The 18,335-nt window shown below is 65.2% G+C and overlaps 2 protein-coding genes across 18 annotated transcripts; one reads left to right on the top strand and one right to left on the bottom strand.

Moving 5' to 3' along the window:
* Nucleotides 1–1,217: 1,217 nt before the first annotated feature.
* Nucleotides 1,218–4,606, top strand: SMPD5 (sphingomyelin phosphodiesterase 5). Of its 3 annotated transcripts, XM_085021558.1 has the most exons (10): nt 1,254–1,391; nt 1,490–1,556; nt 1,952–2,872; nt 2,971–3,043; nt 3,332–3,472; nt 3,544–3,633; nt 3,722–3,785; nt 3,863–3,998; nt 4,071–4,195; nt 4,294–4,606. In XM_085021558.1, the coding sequence occupies exons 3-9, from the start codon at nt 2,042–2,044 to the stop codon at nt 4,161–4,163; spliced, it is 1,428 nt and encodes a 475-aa protein (XP_084877684.1). In that variant the 5' UTR covers nt 1,254–1,391; nt 1,490–1,556; nt 1,952–2,041; the 3' UTR covers nt 4,164–4,195; nt 4,294–4,606. The 3 variants fall into 3 exon arrangements, 2 of the variants coding, with proteins under 2 accessions (XP_084877684.1, XP_084877683.1); XM_085021557.1 differs by lacking the exon at nt 1,490–1,556 and having other exon boundaries at nt 1,389–1,489; nt 1,806–2,872; XR_014843266.1 differs by lacking the exons at nt 2,971–3,043; nt 3,863–3,998; nt 4,071–4,195; nt 4,294–4,606 and having other exon boundaries at nt 1,218–1,391; nt 1,490–2,872; nt 3,722–3,771.
* On the bottom strand, nt 4,237–17,480 carry OPLAH (5-oxoprolinase, ATP-hydrolysing). Of its 15 annotated transcripts, none has more exons than XR_014843181.1 (28): nt 17,153–17,480; nt 14,835–16,400; nt 13,009–13,232; nt 12,741–12,932; nt 12,129–12,228; nt 11,926–12,049; nt 11,640–11,835; nt 11,398–11,563; nt 11,157–11,295; nt 11,007–11,074; nt 10,601–10,866; nt 10,411–10,523; nt 10,148–10,318; nt 9,852–9,989; nt 9,620–9,758; nt 9,387–9,499; nt 9,001–9,152; nt 8,242–8,397; nt 8,046–8,147; nt 7,801–7,975; nt 6,206–6,390; nt 5,951–6,097; nt 5,731–5,865; nt 5,452–5,601; nt 5,176–5,333; nt 4,925–5,085; nt 4,680–4,777; nt 4,237–4,432 (listed from the first exon to the last, which is right to left on the bottom strand). XR_014843181.1 is itself a non-coding variant. In XM_085021357.1 (28 exons), the coding sequence occupies exons 2-28, from the start codon at nt 15,124–15,126 to the stop codon at nt 4,286–4,288; spliced, it is 4,230 nt and encodes a 1,409-aa protein (XP_084877483.1). In that variant the 5' UTR covers nt 15,127–16,400; nt 17,153–17,480; the 3' UTR covers nt 4,237–4,285. The 15 variants fall into 15 exon arrangements, 6 of the variants coding, with proteins under 6 accessions (XP_084877483.1, XP_084877484.1, XP_084877482.1 ...); XR_014843180.1 differs by having other exon boundaries at nt 11,926–12,067; nt 14,835–16,305; XM_085021357.1 differs by having other exon boundaries at nt 8,242–8,402; nt 11,926–12,067.
* Between the last annotated feature and the right edge of the window lie 855 nt (nt 17,481–18,335).

Raw genomic sequence — 18,335 nt, 5'->3', positions numbered from 1 at the left:
GCCTCCTCTGGGTGACTTGCCAGTGCCCCTCCCCGGTGCCCCTTCAGTCCTGCCTGCCTGAGGCCCAGGCCCATTCTGGGGCCCCTGGAGAGAGCCCCCAAACCAAAGCTCAGCAGCTGTCTGGCCAAGGCAAGGTGTGTCAAAGGCCCCAAGGCTCCCCTCGCCTGGCCTGGTGGTGGGAGCGCGGGCGCCCTGAGGCCTGGAGGGAGAAGAGCAGGAAGCGGGAAGGAGCCAACCTGGCAGGGAAGGGTCGTGGGTGTGCCAGCAGCACTGGTGACTGGTGCAGGGAGCAGAGGCCTGGGTACAGAGCAGAAGGCAGGGGTGGCATCAAGAGATGCAGGCATAGGTCTTCTTCCCTCTACTCAGCAGGGACAGGAGGGTAGGGACAAATGCTTCTGGACCCTCACTGAGGGCAGGGGGACACTGGAAGCCAGGAGAAAGTGGACCCACTCAGGCCCAGGGAGGTGGAGTCTCTTCCTAAGGCACCACTGGAAGGGACAGAGAGCCGCCAAGGGCTGACTCCCCCCACACTGCAGGGGCAGAGCCTGGGCAGGAGCGGCAAGCCTGGCCTGGGTGGGGGGGGCGGGAAGGGGCTATGGAACTCTGGGAGGTAACCTAGAGACTCAGACGAGGTCTGGCTTGTGGGTGGCAGAAAGCTAGGAGGTGCAGGCCAGTCGGGTCCCTGGGAGGACTGCGGGGGGAGGGGAGGGGAAGGGAGGAGGCTGGAGGAGGGGGGGTGGGGATGCAGACCCAGCCAAGGAGGCTGGTGAAGCCCCCCTGCCTGTCAGCCAGAGGGAATGCAGGAGCCCCCCGCTGAGTTCAGAGGAATCAGGACAGCAAGCAGCAGGGGTGCAGGGGGCGGGGGGCGCACCCTCTGGCCCCAGCACCTTCACCTCTGCCGCCTTGCCCTACCCACTCCCAGGCCTGCGGCTTCAGGAGGTGAGTCAGACCCTGGGAGAGGCAGGGAAGGCCTCCACCCACAGCTGTGCAGATGCAGCTCTAAACTCTGTCCTCCGGGGAGACAAACCAGCAGTGCATCGTCTTTTCGAAGGGGACCAGGGATTTCTGGAAAATCCGGGGCTGGGGGGAGGGCAGAAGCCCCTCCTCCTCCATGTGGTCTGTAGGTGCCAAGGGCAGCCCTGACCCAAACCTCAGAGTAATTTGAGAGACAAGCTTGGGAGCTGTAGGGACCCATAGGTGCGTGGCCCAGGGAGGGCGGGGCAGCACCCGAGGGAGCAGAGGCAGCTGAGTCTTGGGATCCCACAGCCTGGGAGCGAGGGCTCCTGCGGATGGGGAGCTGGCTTCCATTTGGCTCGCGGGCCCCTGCGGCCCAGCGCCGTGCAGGGCCTGACCAACGGTCCTGACCCCCCAGATTGGAAGCTTCCTTTGTGGTAGGGTCACAGCGCTGCCTCCACGGGGTGGGGGGGGGGGCTCCGCGGGGCGCTGCTGGTTGGCCCTTCATCTGGGGGGGGCGTGTCTTTGACCTCAGGTACTGGACGTCGCCAACCGAAACCGGCGGGGTTGGGTAGATCCCGCAATCTGGGCTGCAGGAGCGCGTGAGTGGGCGATTTCACGCTGACTTTCAGGAGCGGGGAGGAGGCGGACGCTGCGCGAACCGCACTCCTGACCCTACCACTGCGCCAGCCCGCTCGAAAGAAAAAGTGCTGGCCTCCACTTGGTGCGGACTGCGCCCTAGCAGCCGCTCTCGGCAGGCGGGTCTGGGGGTTCAGCGGCCTCCAGGGGAGGGCGGGACTGCGAGGCCGGGGTCCCTTTCGCTTTCCCTTTTCTCTCCAACCGCCGCCTAGATTCCGCGCGAGGAAGGAGAAGGCCACTTCCCCAAAGCGCTCGTCTCCACCCGCTGGCGCACTCGCAAGTTCGCGAGGCACCGAGCCTTGCAGGCTCCCGTGCGCAGGTTGTGCCACGTGGCCTTGACCCCCGTGACTCCCTGCAGCTCCCACCACGGACGCGTGAACGAATTCACCAGCACGCTGGAAGCGAACGAGTTGTCGGAGAGCCCCGCTGCTGTGGTGCCCCGCGCGCCATGCAATCCCTGCCTGACTGGCCCCCGACGCCCTGCGCCCTACGGCCCTCGCCCTTCCCGCACCCTGTGCTGCACTCTCTCCACGGCTTGGCCCGCGTACTACTCTTCCCAGCCTATTGGGCCCTAGATCAGCTGCTGGGTTGCTGGGCGCCCAAGGCTCGCCCCAGCAACTGGAGGTGGCTGAGCACAGCAGTGGGCGCCGGAGTGGCGCTGCTGCTGCTGCTGCTTCTCGTTGGTCTGCCGCTGGCACTGCCGGGCCTGCTGCTCTGGCTGCTGCTGCAAGCCTGGCGCCGCCCCTTCTGCTACTGGCCCCCTTCGCAGTGCTGGACGCCCCCCGCGCCCTGGTACCCCCCAGCTGAGCCCGCGCGCTGCTTCGGCTTCCTCAGCGCCAACCTGTGCCTGCTCCCCGACGGGTTGGCGCGCTTCAGCAACTTGCAGCACAGTCAGCGGCGGGCCGAAGCGGTGGGCGCCGTGCTGCTCGCAGGCCTGCGGCGTTCGCGCTCTGGGACTACCGACTGCGGTCCACCAGAGCAGGGGATGCCATGCGGGGTGCTGATAGGCGCCATGCCAGCGAGCCTGGACTTCGTGTGCCTGCAGGAGATGTTTGATCTCCGCGCAGAGCGCCGCCTGGTAAGCCTCCTGGCACCCAAACTGGGTCCGGTGTTGTACGACGTGGGCACATTCGGCCTGCAGCCTGGACTGCACCTCAAGCTGCTGGGCAGCGGGCTGCTGCTGGCCTCGCGCTACCCGCTGCTGCGCGCCACCTTCCGGTGCTTCCCCTACGCGAGTCACGAGGATGCGCTGGCCTCCAAGGGACTACTTTCCGCCCAGGTACTTGGCCATCCCGCGCGGCACTCCCGGGCCAGGGACGGGGCGGGGCTTGGGGGTCGAATGCACAAAGGTTGCTCGGGCTGTCCGCGGTGTTGCAGGCTCAGGTGGGCATCCTGGATGGGCGCCGCATCGTGGGCTTCCTGCACTGCACGCACTTGCAGGCACCGAGTGGTGAGCCCGGCTGGCGGGTTTGCAGGCTGGTGGGCAGGTGGCCCCCTCTCACTCTGCATGGCAGCGGCGGCGAGTCCCAACCCCTGCCTGCACCTCCCCTCCCCCGGCGTTTTGCTCACTACCCCGCACCGCGGGTCCCTTGGAGTACCTGAGTAGGCTCACAGGCCGGGACCGGGACCGGGCGGGGCAGGGGCGGTGCAGCTGGCTGTCCAGGACGCGGGATGGCACCCGGGGCTGAGCCTTTCTGCCCCCTTCCTGTGCCCACCCTCGCCCCATCCGGCTCCGCAGAGGACGGGCTCTTGCGCTGCAAACAGCTCACGCTGCTGCTGGACTGGGCCGAGCAGTTCGAGGCTGAGAGCCGCCAGAGTGACGAGGCCGTGGCCTTCAGCGTGCTCCTGGGGGACCTAAACTTCGACAACTGCTCGCTAGGTGAGAGGAGGCTACAGAGGGGCGGGGCGGGGCGTCGTGGCCCCGCCCACCGAGCGCCCGCCTCTCTGCAGACCACGCGCAGGAGCAGGAGCACCAGCTATTCCACTGCTTCCAGGACCCCTGCCGACTGGGCACGCGCCAGGAGCAGCCCTGGGCCCTGGGTACGGTGCCCAACTCCAGGCAGGCGGATCTGGGAAGGGCTCGTGGGCCGAAGCTCCCACTGATACCGCTCTTTCCCACCCTCCCAAGGAACCTTGCTGAGAACCTCCAAGCTCCGCCACTCGGTGGCCTGCTCCCCAGAGATGCTGCGGATGTGAGTGGCTACCTAGGGGCCAGGCAAGTCTCTGGAAGGAGGGCTGCCCCGGCCTTGGTGATACTGCCCCTCCTCAGGGCCCTGGAGCAGGAGGAAGGGCGCCGCCGCTACCTGGCAGGTCCTCTCAGGGGAAGCTGCAGAGCGAAGCCCTGGCGGGGCCGGCGCCTGGACTACATCACATACCGAGGAGTGCCCGGAGGCCTTCTGAGCCCAGTAAGTGCCCGAGCTCAGGGTGCTGGGCCTCCTGGTGCTGGGACAACTCCTCAACCTGACTCCCACCCCTAGGAGGTGGAACAGGTGACATTCAGCACTGCCCTGGCAGGGCTCACAGACCACCTGGCCGTGGGACTTCGGCTCCGTGTTTCCATGCCCTCCTAAGGCAGGCATGCAGGAGGCAGGTGCCAGGACAGGTGGGAAGACAGACAGGGATGTGAAATGTGAGTCTGGCTGGTTGCCATGGGAACAGGGGACCTCAGGGATCTTTATTGTGTGGCCCTTTCTCACACAGCCTCCTGGGCCCTGCGGTACTCATAGACGCTGCCGCGCTCCGGGAAGGCCAAGGGCTGCGAGGGTGACCCCAGCGGTGGGGCAGGGTCTTCCGGGTCCCCATAGCCCCCGCCTCCTGGAGTGTGAAGGCAGAACACGTCCTGTGGAACAGAGGTGCAGGTTCAGCCCAGGCATGGGATCTGCCCTGCCTCTCACTGCAGTCCCGTCTCTGCTGGGGCAGGGCATCCATAGCACCCAGCGTGGCCCACAGAGACCCAGCCAGCAGCGCCCTATCTTTCAGGAGCCAAATTAAACTCCGTCTTTGGTCATTTTTACAACTCTGTTCACTTTGTGGGATGAGGCCTGCGTGAGGGGGCGAAATGGGACAGGACGGGCCCCGGTCCTCACCCCGGGGTACACGGGCACCGAGGTCTTCCCGCCCAGATTCACCGTCCGGCCATCCTTGCGGATCAGCAGGTTTAGCCCGCGGGCACCGGGCTCACCCCCTGCAACAAGAGGGGAGGTTGGGGGGCTGGCCCAGGAAGCAAGGAAGTGAGAGACACGGGGGGCTGATGGCGGGGTGGGGGGAAATAGATGGGATGGGGTGGGTGGGGCCTGAGACCTGACTGAGGGAGGGGAAGGGAGCCGCTTACCAAGGAGGCCGTAGGGCTGGAAGGCGCGGCGCTCTGTCAGGACGGACAGCAGGGCCTCCTCACGAAAAAGCAGCTCACGGATGACACCATCACCTCCCCGGAAGCGGCCTCGGCCCCCGGACCCCCGTCGCAGCTCGAAGCGACGCAGAATGACCGGGTACCTAGGCAGGCCAGGGGCTCAGCGCAGCCCGCCGGCGGTCCAGCTCCTCAGCTCCTCCCCGCCCCGCCCCGCCCCGCTCCTGCACCCTCACCTGCTCTCCAGGACCTCCGGGTCGGTGATGCGTGTGTTGGTCATGTGGCTGTGCACACCGCTGCGCCCGTGCCAGCCAGGGCCCGCACCCGCGCCACCTGCCACGGTCTCATAGTAGCCCATGTGGGCATTGCCCAAGGTCACGTTGTTCATGCAGCCCTGGCAGGGGCAAGGAGCCACTGCACTGGCTGGAGGCGGGCGTGCCCTCCCTGCCCACTGCAGCCCACGGCCCTCCTGGTCCCGGCAGCCCCAGAGGGGTGCCCACTGGCCACCACACCTGGGAGGCGGCACAGGCTCCGAAGGCCCCCAGGATGACGTCCACCACACGCTGCGACGTGAGCACATTGCCGCCCACCACGGCTGCCTCGGGGGACGGGTCTAGGATGGAGCCTCTAGGGATCACAACACGCACCGGGGCCAGGCAGCCCTGTGGGGACAGGGGCCAGCTCTCAGGAACGCCTGCCAGGTACACTTGGACCAGTAGCCCCCAGGCTCACTCTGGGTGATGTGGGACTTGGGGTGGGCCTGCTGCCACCCACGGCACAGCCCTGGGCACCTGGTTGAGCGGGATGTCGCGGCCCACCAGACAGCGGAGGCAGTAGATGAGGGCAGACAGCGTGATGGCGCGTGGAGCGTTGAGGTTGCCAAACACCTCGGGCCCGGTGCCGCTGAAATCAAACACGGCGCTACCCTGGCCGCCCGGAGAGTGAGGGAGACGTGTCAGCAGCCAGGTGGCCACGCCCAACGCCCCACGAGGTCCCCCTCCCGAGACTGACCTGACTCGGGTTGATCTGCACGCGGAGTCGGATCGGGGAGCCGTCGTCCAGATGGTCGTCTGCAGACACCTCCAGGGGCAGCCCCCGGGCCTGCCGGGAGCTTCCGAAGGCCCGCAGCATGTCCCGCACAGCCAGCTCGGCATTTGCCTGGCAGGAAGTAGGTTTGGCACCTGCCATGCCACCTCTCAGGTGGGCCAGCTGCAGGGAGGGAGGGCAGGCCCAGAACTGCCCCCGTGTCCTGCCCCCCAGGCCTACCTGAATATGGCCCATGTAGGCCTGTACCACGTCCAGGCCATACTGCCCAATGAGCTCGCCCACCAGCTGGATGCCCTTCTGGTTGGCTGCCACCTGGGCACGGAGATCTGACAGGTTGTCATGCAAGTTCCGTGTCCCGCTGCAGCCGGGGATCTTGCCTGGTGCCCGCAGGGCTTCAGTTACCGCTGAATGGATGGGGTCACCGCTGAGCCACCCTCAAAGGTTCTGGACCACCCGGCACCTGCTCCACACCTGCTGAACCTCTGCTGGGGACTGGAGGCTCTGCATCTTGGTCCATCATTAGTCCCTCCAACTCGGCTGGCTCCAGTGTCCTGCAAACCCCCAGCTTCCCCCCATCTGCTAAACCTTCTCCTTCCCACACCCCGATCCCCAGGGCACCCTGGGCCTCGACAAGCAGCTGTGCCTGTGATCTCACAGGGGCCGGAGGCACCTGAGCGGGATCACTTTGAAGAAGCATCAGCGTGGCTGCCTCTGCCCCCTGCTCCCACAACATATCTGCACAAGACTCCCCCTCTGGCAAGCAGTGGCCCCAGAGGCCACTCCCTGCTTTGGGAAAGCTCTCCTGAGTCTGGGTCAGAGTCTTCTCCAAGGACCACTGGGTCCTCTGCCTACACACCGCCCTCTGACCCCCACCCCACCCCACACTGACCGAGGGAGCAGCCAGGCCTAGGTCACTGTGTCCTCAGCGCCCACAGCAGCCCCTGGCTCTGTCACCCCATCTCCCACACTGCCCACATCACCTGTTCCCACTCTGGGATGCCCCCCAGCTCCAGACCCTGCAGCCTCAGACCGTCTCTGTTTTTGGCTGCTCACCTTGCTGCCCAGGTCCCGCTGTAGCTTCAGTTTTACTTCCTTGCAGCTGCAAGGCCAGAACCTCCATCTGACAGCTGTCCAAACTGGATTCCTTGCCCCACCCCCAAATCCCATCTCATCTCAACCTTGACCTCCAAAATAGCCATCTATGTCTGCAACCTTGCTTCCCAGCTTGAGGCTCAGCATCATCCAGGGCAAGCGCACCACCCCATGCCTTGGCTCACGCTTGCCTGGCCTGCAGGCCAGCCTTGACCCCTCCGTCCCCTCTGCACGTGGGCAGGGAACACTCGTGGTACACAGGCAGACCCACCCACGCCCAGCTGGAACCCTTCACGCCACCTCACCGCCCAGTGACCAAGGCCCAGGAAGACTCTCCAAGAGCCTGAAGCCCCTAGGAGCCAGGCGCCCTGTGTCTTGGCAGCCCTCAGACCCAATGCAGACCCAGCACAAGTTATAAACACCACAAGTAGCTGTCCACCTTCACATAGCCCCCCCCAGTCCTGCACCCAGTCCCTTGGGTATCTGACCGACTCCCCTCCCCTAAATCACTGAGGCTTCCTGAGCCCAGGTAGAACTTGGTTTGGCCGCTCTGGATATCTCCGAGAGACGACCTGTAACCACCTTGTGGGGCCACCGCCCGGGGCCCCCAGCCAGGAGGCAGGCCTGCGCCGGCAGGCTGCACCCCAGTTTCCAGCCCAGCCTGGCTGCAGGAAGCAGCCCTGTGCGCCGGCCCCACCCCCACCTAGCCCACTCTTGCTCACCCTCCTCCTGGAAGACACCCCCCTGGACGAGTTTGAAGGACAGAAAGACGGCCCCTTCCTGCTGCAGGGCGGTGGAGTGGGGGGGCATGGAACCTGGTGTGATGCCCCCAATGTCCGCGTGGTGCCCACGACTGGCCACGTAGAACACGGGCCGCGCCTGACCAGGCCAGAACACCTAGGGGTTGACAGCAACGGTCAGCGGTGCCGGCGGCCCCACCCCCAATGTACCTGGGCAGGGCCCTCACCGGCGTGATGACAGTCAGGTCTGGGAGATGGCTGCCCCCTGCACTGGGGTGGTTGCTCAGCAGCACGTCGCCGGGATGGAGGTCAGCCCCCAAGTGCTGGATCTGAAGCCAGGAGACAGGTGCACAGTGGGCCAGGGATGGGGGGCAGGGGGGAGGGGCCGGGGGAGCAAGTGGGGGAGGGGCGGGGCTGGCAAACCTGGAACTGCACGGTCTCCTGCATGGCGCCCAGGTGCACGGGGATGTGGGGGGCGTTGGAGACCAGCCCCCCATCAGGCCCGAAGAGGGCGCAGGAGAAGTCCAGGCGCTCCTTGATGTTGGTGGAGATGGCCGTGCGCTGCAGGATGCGGCCCATCTGCTCTGGGGGCACAGAGTGAACAGCTGCCCACCAGCCCCACCCCACCCTCAGCCCTGGGATGTGGACAGGCTGGACCGCCGCCTTCAAGGCCTCTGAGGCCCAGACCCAAGATGCGAAGGGGGCAATGGCCCATCTAGACCATGAGGCCGTGGCCAAGCCCCACCTTGCCTGTGTGAGAGGCACCCCTCCACCCGACTGCTGCCTGGCGCCCCACATCAACCTATGCCCTGCCTAGTACATTAAGAATCCAGCGTCGAGACAAGCACCCCAGCAAGCACTGGGCCTGACCCTGAGCCTGACTCGCTGTGCAGAGCCCGTTTGCTCTTCACAGACAGAGCAGCAACCCCAGATCACATGGTGCTGGCAGGAGAAAAGCACCCACCTGGCCCGAGGCTGCAGGTGCAGCGGGGCTGCGCCACCCAGGGCCAGGGCACGCTGCCCCCCACCCCCGTCGCAGCAGGGATTCTGCTTCTGCGCCTTCCCCCAGGTCACACATCCTCTCTACACCCCTGCCAAGCATGCCACCTGCACAAGCCTCTGCCCAGTGTGCAAACCCCCCACCCCACAGGAGCAGGGAGCAGGGTGGCGATAGCCACTCACCAGCAATGCTCATGAAACGGTGGGAGAAGATGGACAGCTGGATGGGGTCGAGCTGGGCGCCCACCGTGCTGGGGGCCTCAGCACCCACGCTGATGCGGATGTCCCCGGTCTCAGTCACCTCCGCCTGGCAGCCTGGCTCCACCAGGATGGTACTGGGGGCAGGGGAGCAGATGGGCTAGAGGAGCCGGGCCAGACCCCCTCCCAACCAGGGACCCCACATCCCCACGCCAGGGACACCGCAACCAAGAAGGCACCCCCGAGGTCGTCAGACTCCTGCAGCCTGGAGCCAGAGAACCCCTGGCAGGGCCCCACCATGCACCCAGGCCCTGGCAGCTGTGACCCCAGGCCTCCCCTTACAGCTCCACCCTGGCCAGGCCGCAGCCCACCTGTTGCTGTCAATGATGAGGCAGGGCCCCTGAAGTTTGTGCCCATAGCCCAGCTCTCCCAACAGGTACACGGGGGTCTCCTGGTAGCCCCCCTCAAAGAAGCACTGGGTCACCTGAGGAGGGTGCTGGGTGAGCGAGCATCCTAGGCCCTGCACCCTCCCTGGGTCTCCCCATCCACACCTGGCCCCATGTCTCAGTGGGTGTGGGTGGGCGGCACAGGCAGGGCCACCAACCTTGTCTACCCGGGGAGGCCCACTCTGGGCGTTCGGGACATCCTCGAGGCGAAGGCCACTGCGGCCGGTGCCCCTCACCCGCACGTCGTCCACCACCACCGGCCGCTCAGGGATGACGAAGCCAAACTCTCTCATGTACCTGCACAGCCACCAGCCAGGAGGGCACCATCAGGGCAAGGCGGCTGGGCCAGCAGGCCACGCGCCAGGCTCCCAGGACGCAGAGCTCACGCACCTCTCCACGAAGGCCGCCCCAAAGTCGCCAGCTCTGGGTGAGCGGGCAGTGGCTGGGTGCTGGTGGGCAGACACCATCAGGGCGCAGTCTGTGCCCTGGTAGCGCAGGTGCAGGAAGCTCTCAGTGCTGATCTGGGACCTGCAAGGCAGCAGGCAGGGCACTCGCCTGGGATGCCCATGGAGGATGCCCTCGGAGCTGGCCCTCCCTGACTGCCCCCCAAAGGGGCTCAGGCACAAAAGGAGGTGGCTAGGCTGCTGCAGGCCCCTCGCCTGCCTGGCCGGCCCCCAGAGCCCCACCTGGGAAAGCCCTGGGCCCTCAGGGCATCCACACACTGCTCCTCAAGGCGGCTCAGCCTCTGGTCCAACTGCACAAAGGTCTCAGGAGTGTAGGGCAAGGCGCAGGGCTCCTGTGCCTCATGTACCACGTCTGCCAAGGCCAGCCCCAGTGCCGACAGCAGCCCGCTATGCCTATGGGGGCAAGGACCGTACAGCGACGGGGGGGGGCACCTCCGGAAGCTGGCCCCCCCACCCCTGGACACATGTACCACACCCAGACACACCTATGAATGTGCACGGTGTCCATGCCTAGCGCCCGGGCGATGGCACACGCATGCTGCCCACCAGCTCCCCCAAAGCAAGCCAGCACATGGGCCGAGGGGTCGTGGCCTCGTGCCTGTGGAACCAGAGGGGGGTCAGTGGCCTCCCCCGCCCAGCCCCCCCACCCCTGGGTGAGGGCAAAGCCAGGCGTACCTGTGTGAGGGCTCGGATGGGCCGGCACATGGCCTCGTTAGCCACTCGCACAAACCCCATGGCCACCTCCTCCAGGCTCAGCGGGGGCGCCGGGCAAGGCGCATTAGTCAGGAAGCTATTGACTTCAGTGGCCACAGCCTCCAAGGCCTTTCGGGAGGCCTCCGGGGACAGTGGCTGGTCCTCTCCCGGCCCAAAAATGCAGGGGAAGGAGGCAGGCAGCAGGCGACCCAGGACCAAATTAGCATCCGTCACTGTCACAGGGCCTCCTGGGAGGTGTGCACAGTGTGGGGGCTGGGGGCCGGAGGTGGACGCCAGGCATGGGCGGTGGGGGTGGGGCTGCAGGGGCGGGCTGGGCCTGGGCAGCGTGCCAAGGGGCCCGGCAGAGCATCCGCCCGCCCGCGCTTACCTTTGCGGTAGCAGGCGGGGCCCGGATGGGCTCCTGCAGACTCTGGCCCCACCACGAAGAGGCCCGACCTTTGGAGACAGGACTGGAATTGGAAGCAGGTCGGGAGGCAGGGCTGGGGTCCGCCCCCCCAAGGCGTGGGGTGCGGCTGACCTGAAGAAGAGGCGTGAGCCCCCACCAGCTGCCACCGTGTTAATGTCTAGCTGAGGGGCCTGGAGGGTGACACCCGCTGTGCTGGACTCGAAGACGTGCTCAAATTCCCCTGCGTAGCGGCTCACGTCAGTGGACGTGCCTGATGGGGTGGGGTGGTAAGGAGTTGTTTCAGACCCGAGGCCCAGCATCGCTCAGCCCAGCAACTGAGGTGCCACCGGCCCCCGCCTGCAGGCCCTCCTACCTCCCATGTCAAAGCCAATGACAGGGTGGCCGCCCTCCACCCTGTAGGTGGTGGCTGCGTAGCCAACCACACCCCCGGCAGGGCCAGAGAGCACAGCGCGGGAGCCGCTGAAGGAGTCCACGGGCACCAGGCCGCCGTCGGAGCGCATGAAGAGCACCTGCACGTCCTATGGGCAGGTGGGCCGTGAGGGGCAGAGCAGGCCCTGGCAGGGTGGCCGGGAGCAGGGGGCAGGGGCGCCTCACCTTGAGCTGACCCTGAAAGCCGCGGCGGAAGCCCTGCACGTAGCGCTGGATGGTGGGCGTGAGGTAGGCGTCTGCGCAGGCCGTGTGCCCCCGGGGCACGATGCGTACCATGGGCATGGTCTCCGAGGACAGCGACACATGTGCGAAGCCCAGCTCCCGGGCCAGCGTGCCCACCTGCTGCTCATGCTGGGCCCACCTGCGATGACGCCCAGGGCCCCTGAGCCTCCTGCCACCCCCCCCCCCACAGCCGGCCACCCAGGGCCCCGCCCCAGCGGCCCACACTCACGTGTAGGAGTGCATGAGCACCACGGCCAGGCTGCGGATGCCTCGCGACAGGAGCCCCTCCAGCTTCCCACGCAGGGCCTCCAGGTCCACAGGCTGCTGCACCTCCAGCAGGTCCCCTGTGCAGCCTGCCAGGAAGCCCCCAGCTGCCCCCTCAAAGGCCTGTCAGGGCCTCCACCCGGTCCCCCCCCACCTGAGGCAGCGCACCTTTCACAGGTGTCCCAGCACCCGGCTCCCCTCGGTACAGCACCACACGCTCGTCCACTTCCAGCACCTCTTCGTACAGCATCTCGGGCATGGGCACAGCCTGAGGGTGGGCAGAGGCTCAGAGGAGGCCCAGGCCTGAAGGTCCTGGCTGAGGTCCCGGGGGTGGGGGAGCCAGGCAGTCGAGGGAGCCCAACTCAACTCCCAACAGGTTGAGTTGACTCCCCAGCAGGTCAGCCACCAGGTGCAGGAGACACTGTCAGACAGGGTGGCCACAGCAAAGCCCACCTAGGGGCCGGCTCTGCCCAGAGGCATCTTAGTGCAGCCAACTGCCCCACCCCCACAAGGGCAGCTCCTTCCCAGAACCCAGCAGTGGCGGTGAGGGTCAGGGTCCAGGATGCGACATAGTGGCAGACCAGCACGGGACAACCTGTGACCACTCAGGGCTAGGGGTGGCGCACTGTCCCGCCATGAGTGCCCAGAATCTCCTCTCTATCAGCCAGTGGCCTTGAGCTAGCACTGACCCTTCCAAAGAGTGCCCTCCCCAAGGGGCCAGGGCACCCCGGGAAATCATGAGTGGCAGAGCTGGTCACCCGATGGCGTGGGTGAGCTCACCAGGTCAAAGAGGTCCTGGCGGGCCTGGGTGCCCACATGCAGCAGGTCTCGGAAGCCTCGAGTCACCAGCAGTGCAAGTCGCTCCCCCCGCCGTTCCAGCAGCGCGTTGGTGGCCACTGTGGTGCCCATGCGGATGCTGGCGATGCGACTGGTGTCCAGCGGCTGGTCCCGTGGCAATGGCATGCCCCCCTCCTGGGAACCACAGGAACCATCAGGCCTCTGGCCCAGATGTTCCCCCACCACCACCCTGCCACTCTGCCCTGGCCACCTGCTCCAGGATGCGGCGGATGCCTTCGGTGGGGGCATCCATATAGTTGGCAGGGTCCTCTGAGAGCAGTTTCAAGACCCTCACGTGCCCCCCGGGGCACTGGGCAAAGACGTCTGTGAAGGTGCCTCCACGGTCGATGGCAAAATGGAAGCGCCCCTCTGGGACACCCATGGTGACAGGGTGGCAATCCAGCAGTGACTCTTCAGGCGGCAGTCCTGGGAGAACTGGAGGAAGGCAGTGGTCAGCAGGGGAGCCTGGAGTCATGTGCAGGTGGGGAGACATCGGGGGATTCGGCCCGGGGTGCGGCGTGCCTGGGGGAGGCAGCAAGTGCCACGCCAGGCCTAATGCCCCCATTGCCCAGATCCGGTGCGCAGGGTCAGGAGGAAACCCAGGTGGAGGCGCAGAGGGAGCCCTCGGGCTGGGGGTTCTGGCCCTTGAGGAACTAAGGGGGGGCCGGCGGGTGGGGGGTGGCAAGTGAGAGAAGGCCTGCTTCCCAACTGCTCGACCTTGGAGCAGAGGCCATGCGGGACACGGGGACGGGGCGGAGCCTGCGCAGGTGACGGGGCGGGGAGACGAGGAGGAGCGCGCGCGGGGGGCTCGCGGGGGCCGGGGCTGCAGAGGGAGAGCGGGAGGGACCCGACCCAGGGCCCACCTGGCCTGTCGGCTCCGGTCCCCCGCCGTCTGTTCGGGCTGCGCTCGCTCCGGGCCGCGCCCGCCCCCAGCCCGGAAGCGGGGCCCGCCCCTCGCCCGACCGGTCCCGGCGCGCCGGGCTCTCCCGGTTGCGTCAGGCTCGGGCTGCCCGGAGCCGCCCCCTCCTTCGGCCGCTAGCCGCCCGGAGGACGGCAGGGCGGGGCCCGAGCTGGGCCGGGGGCGGAGGGAGCTTCCAGCCCGAACCCAAGTCGGGCGGCGCTGTGCGGGAGCGGCGCTTTCCCCGCGACCCGTTCCCGGCACCTGTTCCTCCGGCCGCCCGGAGCTCGCCAAGCGTGGGTGCCCGGGGGACCTTCCTCCAGGTCCAGGGGGCAGCGGGAGCGGGCTGTCCAGCGCCAGGCAGTTGTGGGGGACAGGGCGGGGGTGACAGGGAGGGCGGAACTGAGGGGCTGAGCGAGCCCGGGAGAAGCCCCCCCCCCCCCCCCCCCCCGCACACACACGCACACACGCGCACGCCCCAAGCGATCCTGCGACACTCGGGCTGATGTGGCCAGAGGCCTGGTCAGTCCCGTGACGGGGCGGATGGCTGCCCCTCTGCGGCCTGTTTCCCGAGACCTGAAAGCTGCTGCTGTGCCTGCCAGGCCTGAGGTGGGCTTGAGCTCTGAGGGCCTCCAGAAAAGGAGTGGTGGGGGCAGGGGGCTCCCCAAGCCCAGCAAGTGAGGGGCTGCCCGCCTGATGTACCAGGCAGACAGGGCGCTGGCTTTCCCCCGGTCCCACCCCACCTTGGACATCCCTGCTTCCTGGAGCCTTGCTGGCTCTTGAAGGAGAGGGGGGTGGGCTGCACCCAGGCAGCAACAAGGCTTGGCACTGACTGGGTGGCGTCTGGCCGCCTTGCATGATGACGGCTGAAGGGCAGCCTCCTGGCTCCCTCCCTTCAGTCCACCTGTTCTGATGTCACTTTCTCAGCGATTTCACCGTCTCCCTTCTGCACCCCGGACGAGAGACCCCCACTCCGCCCCTTGCCCCTTCCTCCGCGGCCCCTGCCAGCACCTGTCAGCACCTGCCCCACAGGAGCAGGGGTCTCCCCCTGCTTTTCACTGTCATGGCACAGCTGAGTGAGTGGCACTTGCCAGCCTCTGAGAAGACCATCCTTGGGCCCCTGGAGTGCTCACACTCACCTCTTTCAGCATTCTTGAACTTGATGGTTCGGCGCCGAGGCAGGCGAGGGCTGGCAGCCACCTCAGCCAGGAGCCCAGAGCTGCAGAAGCCCAGGCTGCTGCCCCGACTCTTGAGCACCAGCTTCAGCTCCTGGTTCTCCTGGATGAGCTGCACGAGCCGCCGAAGCTCTTCATTCTCCTGTGCCAGCCGCTGGATCTCCTGCCTCAGGCCCTCGTAGCTGCTGAGGAGGGACATGCCCAGCAGCGGTGGGTGGCAGCTGCCAGCAGCTGGCAACGCGCTGGCCAGGGACATGGGACCCCGCCATTGTGAGATCAGCAGCTGCTCCTAACCCCGGGCCTCAGCAACATTCCGGGGCTTCAGAGCCAAGGCCCCGCAGTTCTGATCACCAGGAGCAGGGTGCACCTGACCTCTGACCTTTGGCCCCCTGAGGGCCAAAGGATAAGAAAGGCCAGACCTCCCCCAGGCCAGGAATCCCTCTAGGAGGCTCCTCCTAGAGGACAGAGGTGTCTTCACCCCAGCCTAGCACAGCGGTGTAGCAGGGAGAGAGGGTCCAAGATTCAGGCTTCCCTGCCCAAACATCTGGCCACCCACTGCAGCATCCCCGCCAGCCCATGCCAGGTTGTGGGACTGGGTGACTCTGCACAGTTCCAGAGGTGGTCATGGCCAGCACAGCATCTTAAGGGGTCTCAAACTGAGAAGACGAGGCCTGCCCTCCCCACCCGCCGTGGGTCAGGGCCATCATGTCCCTAGGCCATACCCAGGGAAGGACAGCGCCTCCAGGCCTGGTTGGTGATCTCAGTGGGAAGAAATTACGAGAAAGCTCAAGTCCATTACCACAAATGTGAAAGCTTAAAACAACACACACTCATTCTCTTCCAGTTCTAAAGGCCAGAAGTCCAAATTGAGTCTTCTGGGCTAAAGTCTAGGTGTTAGCCAGGTCATTCCTTCTGGAGGTTCCTTGCCATGTCCAGCGTCCAGCATTCCTTGGCTTGTGGCTGTATCACTCTGATCTCTGCCTCCAAAGTCAGCCTCCTCTCCTCTCTCTCTCTTTTTTGTTTTTTGGGCCTCGCCCATAGTATGTGGAAGTTCCTGGGCCAGGGGTGAACCCAAACCACAGCAGTGGTCCAAGCCGCTTCCGCCACAAGGTGGGAACCGTAACCCACTGTGCCATCGGGGAACTCCTTCCCTCTTCTTCTCTTCTTCTTTCTCGTCTTTCCGTCTCTTCTAGGGCTGCACCTGCGGCATGTGGAGGTTCCCAGGCTAGGAGTCTAATCAGAGCTGTAGCCACCGGCTTACGCCAGAGCCACAGCAATGCCAGATCCAAGCCGCATCTGTGACATACACCACAGCTCACGGCAACGCTGGATCGTTGACCCACTGAGCGAGGCCAAAGATCGAACCCGCGACCTCATGGTTCCTCGTCGGATTTGTTAACCACTGCGCCGTGACGGGAGCTCCTCTGCTTCGTTTCTGTAACCAAAGACCCGCCCTTCAGGGTCACTCAGGGTTATACCTGGGTCCTCCAGGGCACTTTCTCTTTCTCAAAATCCTCATCTTCGTTATGCCTGCAAAGTGTGTTTTTTGCCATGTGTGGTAATGTTCACAGCCTTCGGGAACTGGCACCGGCTATCTCTAGGGGGTACTCCTCAGCCCGTTACACTGGCTGGACATGGGGCGGTGACCCCAACTGCACGGGATTCATCAGCAGAGGACAGCACCTCACTGGCTTGGGGCGGCTGAGCCCTAAGCTGTGCTGACTCGGATGTGACTTCTGGAAAGCCAGGCTTAAATGTGAGAACCCACGTGGGGGGAGGTGCTGAGTGGTGACATGAGAAGCTGCTGCGGAGGGGCAAACGTCACAGACCTGGTCCTGACGAGCCATTGGACGGATGAATTAACAAAACAGCAAGAACAACAAGCCCAAGGAGGGACTGGCTGACCATAATCCGGAGTGGCTAGACTAGACCACCGAAAATGTCCGCTCTTAAGCAAAACGTCATGAGACATTAAAAGAAACGACAGCATGACCGTCGCACAGGCGGGGCAGGCGGGAGTAGCTGCCTTTGGAAGGGCCCAGGTTTGGACTTCGTAGACAGAGATGTCCAAGCTTTGCTTATACCAAGGCCCATGAGAAGCTGCAGTGGTAGGTGGTGGCTCGGCAAGGGTCCCACTGCCACCGCAAACCCCCACCTGCAGCAGCAGACACCGCCCTCGGGCCCCTTCCACCAAACTGCTCCCCCCGCCCCGTTATGGGCACGACTTTTGCCCTCCCTGCGCACGCACGGCCCCTCTGCCAGCACTGCCATCCTGGGCTTACCGAAGGCCTTGCCTCCCGCTGGACACGGCTGTGCTCTGAGGACGGGTGGCTGTGCGCTCACGACCCTGGCCCTCGCAGGTCTTCCCAAATTCCCTGCCGGCCTCCTGGAATGCTGAAAGTCTGCCGAAGGCCCTGCCGTGTTGCCAAATGGCTGCGGGCCCCTCTCGGGGAGGGACACTGCTGAGACGCATCAGTGCTGCCCGCGGGGGTCTGGGGTCCAGGGACATGGTCACTCGGATGTCGTGAGGCTCAGCGCAGGGCGCTTCCAGGCCAGGCCCCAGCACAACCTTCACAGGGCTGCACGTTTGGAACATTCGCCAGAGTAAACAGTCCAGTCGCAGTCCAGACTGTCCCTTCCCACGGCCACCTGCTTTCAGCCACTCCTCCCTGCAGCATGGAACGGGAGGGGCGCTGGGGAACCCGTTCAGGGCAGCTGAGCTGGGCGTCTGTTTAGCTTGTGTAAGGCGGGCACAGGCACGTCCCGGCACAGTGGAGCTATGGCTGTCATTCTGGGTAGAAACGGCTTCCAGGAACACAGGCGTCCCCTCTCTGCTGCATGTCGCCACGCACCGGGCTGATGGGCCCGGCGAATGAGTGTCCTCAATTCAAAAAATATCGAATATCAGTCACAGACAAGAGCCTCCGAAGGCCCTGAAATCTTAGGACTCATGTGTAAAGGAAATTTGTAGAGGTTTGCTCGAATTTAACGGTTCTAAAATCATACACAGTATTAGCTAAAGGAGCTGTCACCTGAGAACACCTTTTCTGAGCTATAAACAAGTAATAAGGGGCGTTCCCATCGTGGCTCAGCGATTAACAAACCCGACTAGTATCCATGAGGACGAGGGTTTGATCCCTGGCCTCGCTCAGTGGGTTAAGGATCCAGCGTTGCTGTGGCTGTGGTGCAGGCAGCAGCTGTAGCTCTGATTCAACCCCTAGCCTGAAAACCTCCATATACCGTGGCCCTAAAAAGACACACACACAAAAAGACACGCACACAAAAAAAGGTAGTAAGGGAGTTCCCAGAGTGGTTCAGCGGGTTATGAACCTGACTGGTATCCATGAGGATGCGGGTTCAATCCCTGGCCTCTCTCAGTGGGTTAAGGATCTGGCATTGCCATGACCTGTGGTGTAGTTCGCAGATTTGGCTTGGATCCAGCACTGCTGTGCCTGTGGCGTAGGC

This window comes from Sus scrofa, chromosome 4 (genome assembly GCF_054392235.1).
Source record: "Sus scrofa isolate SSC_HxYL_T2T_F1_AM1 chromosome 4, Sscrofa_HxYL_maternal_Yorkshire_Landrace_v2.0, whole genome shotgun sequence".
In the NCBI taxonomy this organism is placed as follows: Eukaryota; Metazoa; Chordata; class Mammalia; order Artiodactyla; family Suidae; genus Sus; species Sus scrofa.
Note: the sequence above shows the minus strand (reverse complement) of the source record. Positions and strands in the feature narration are given on the sequence as shown.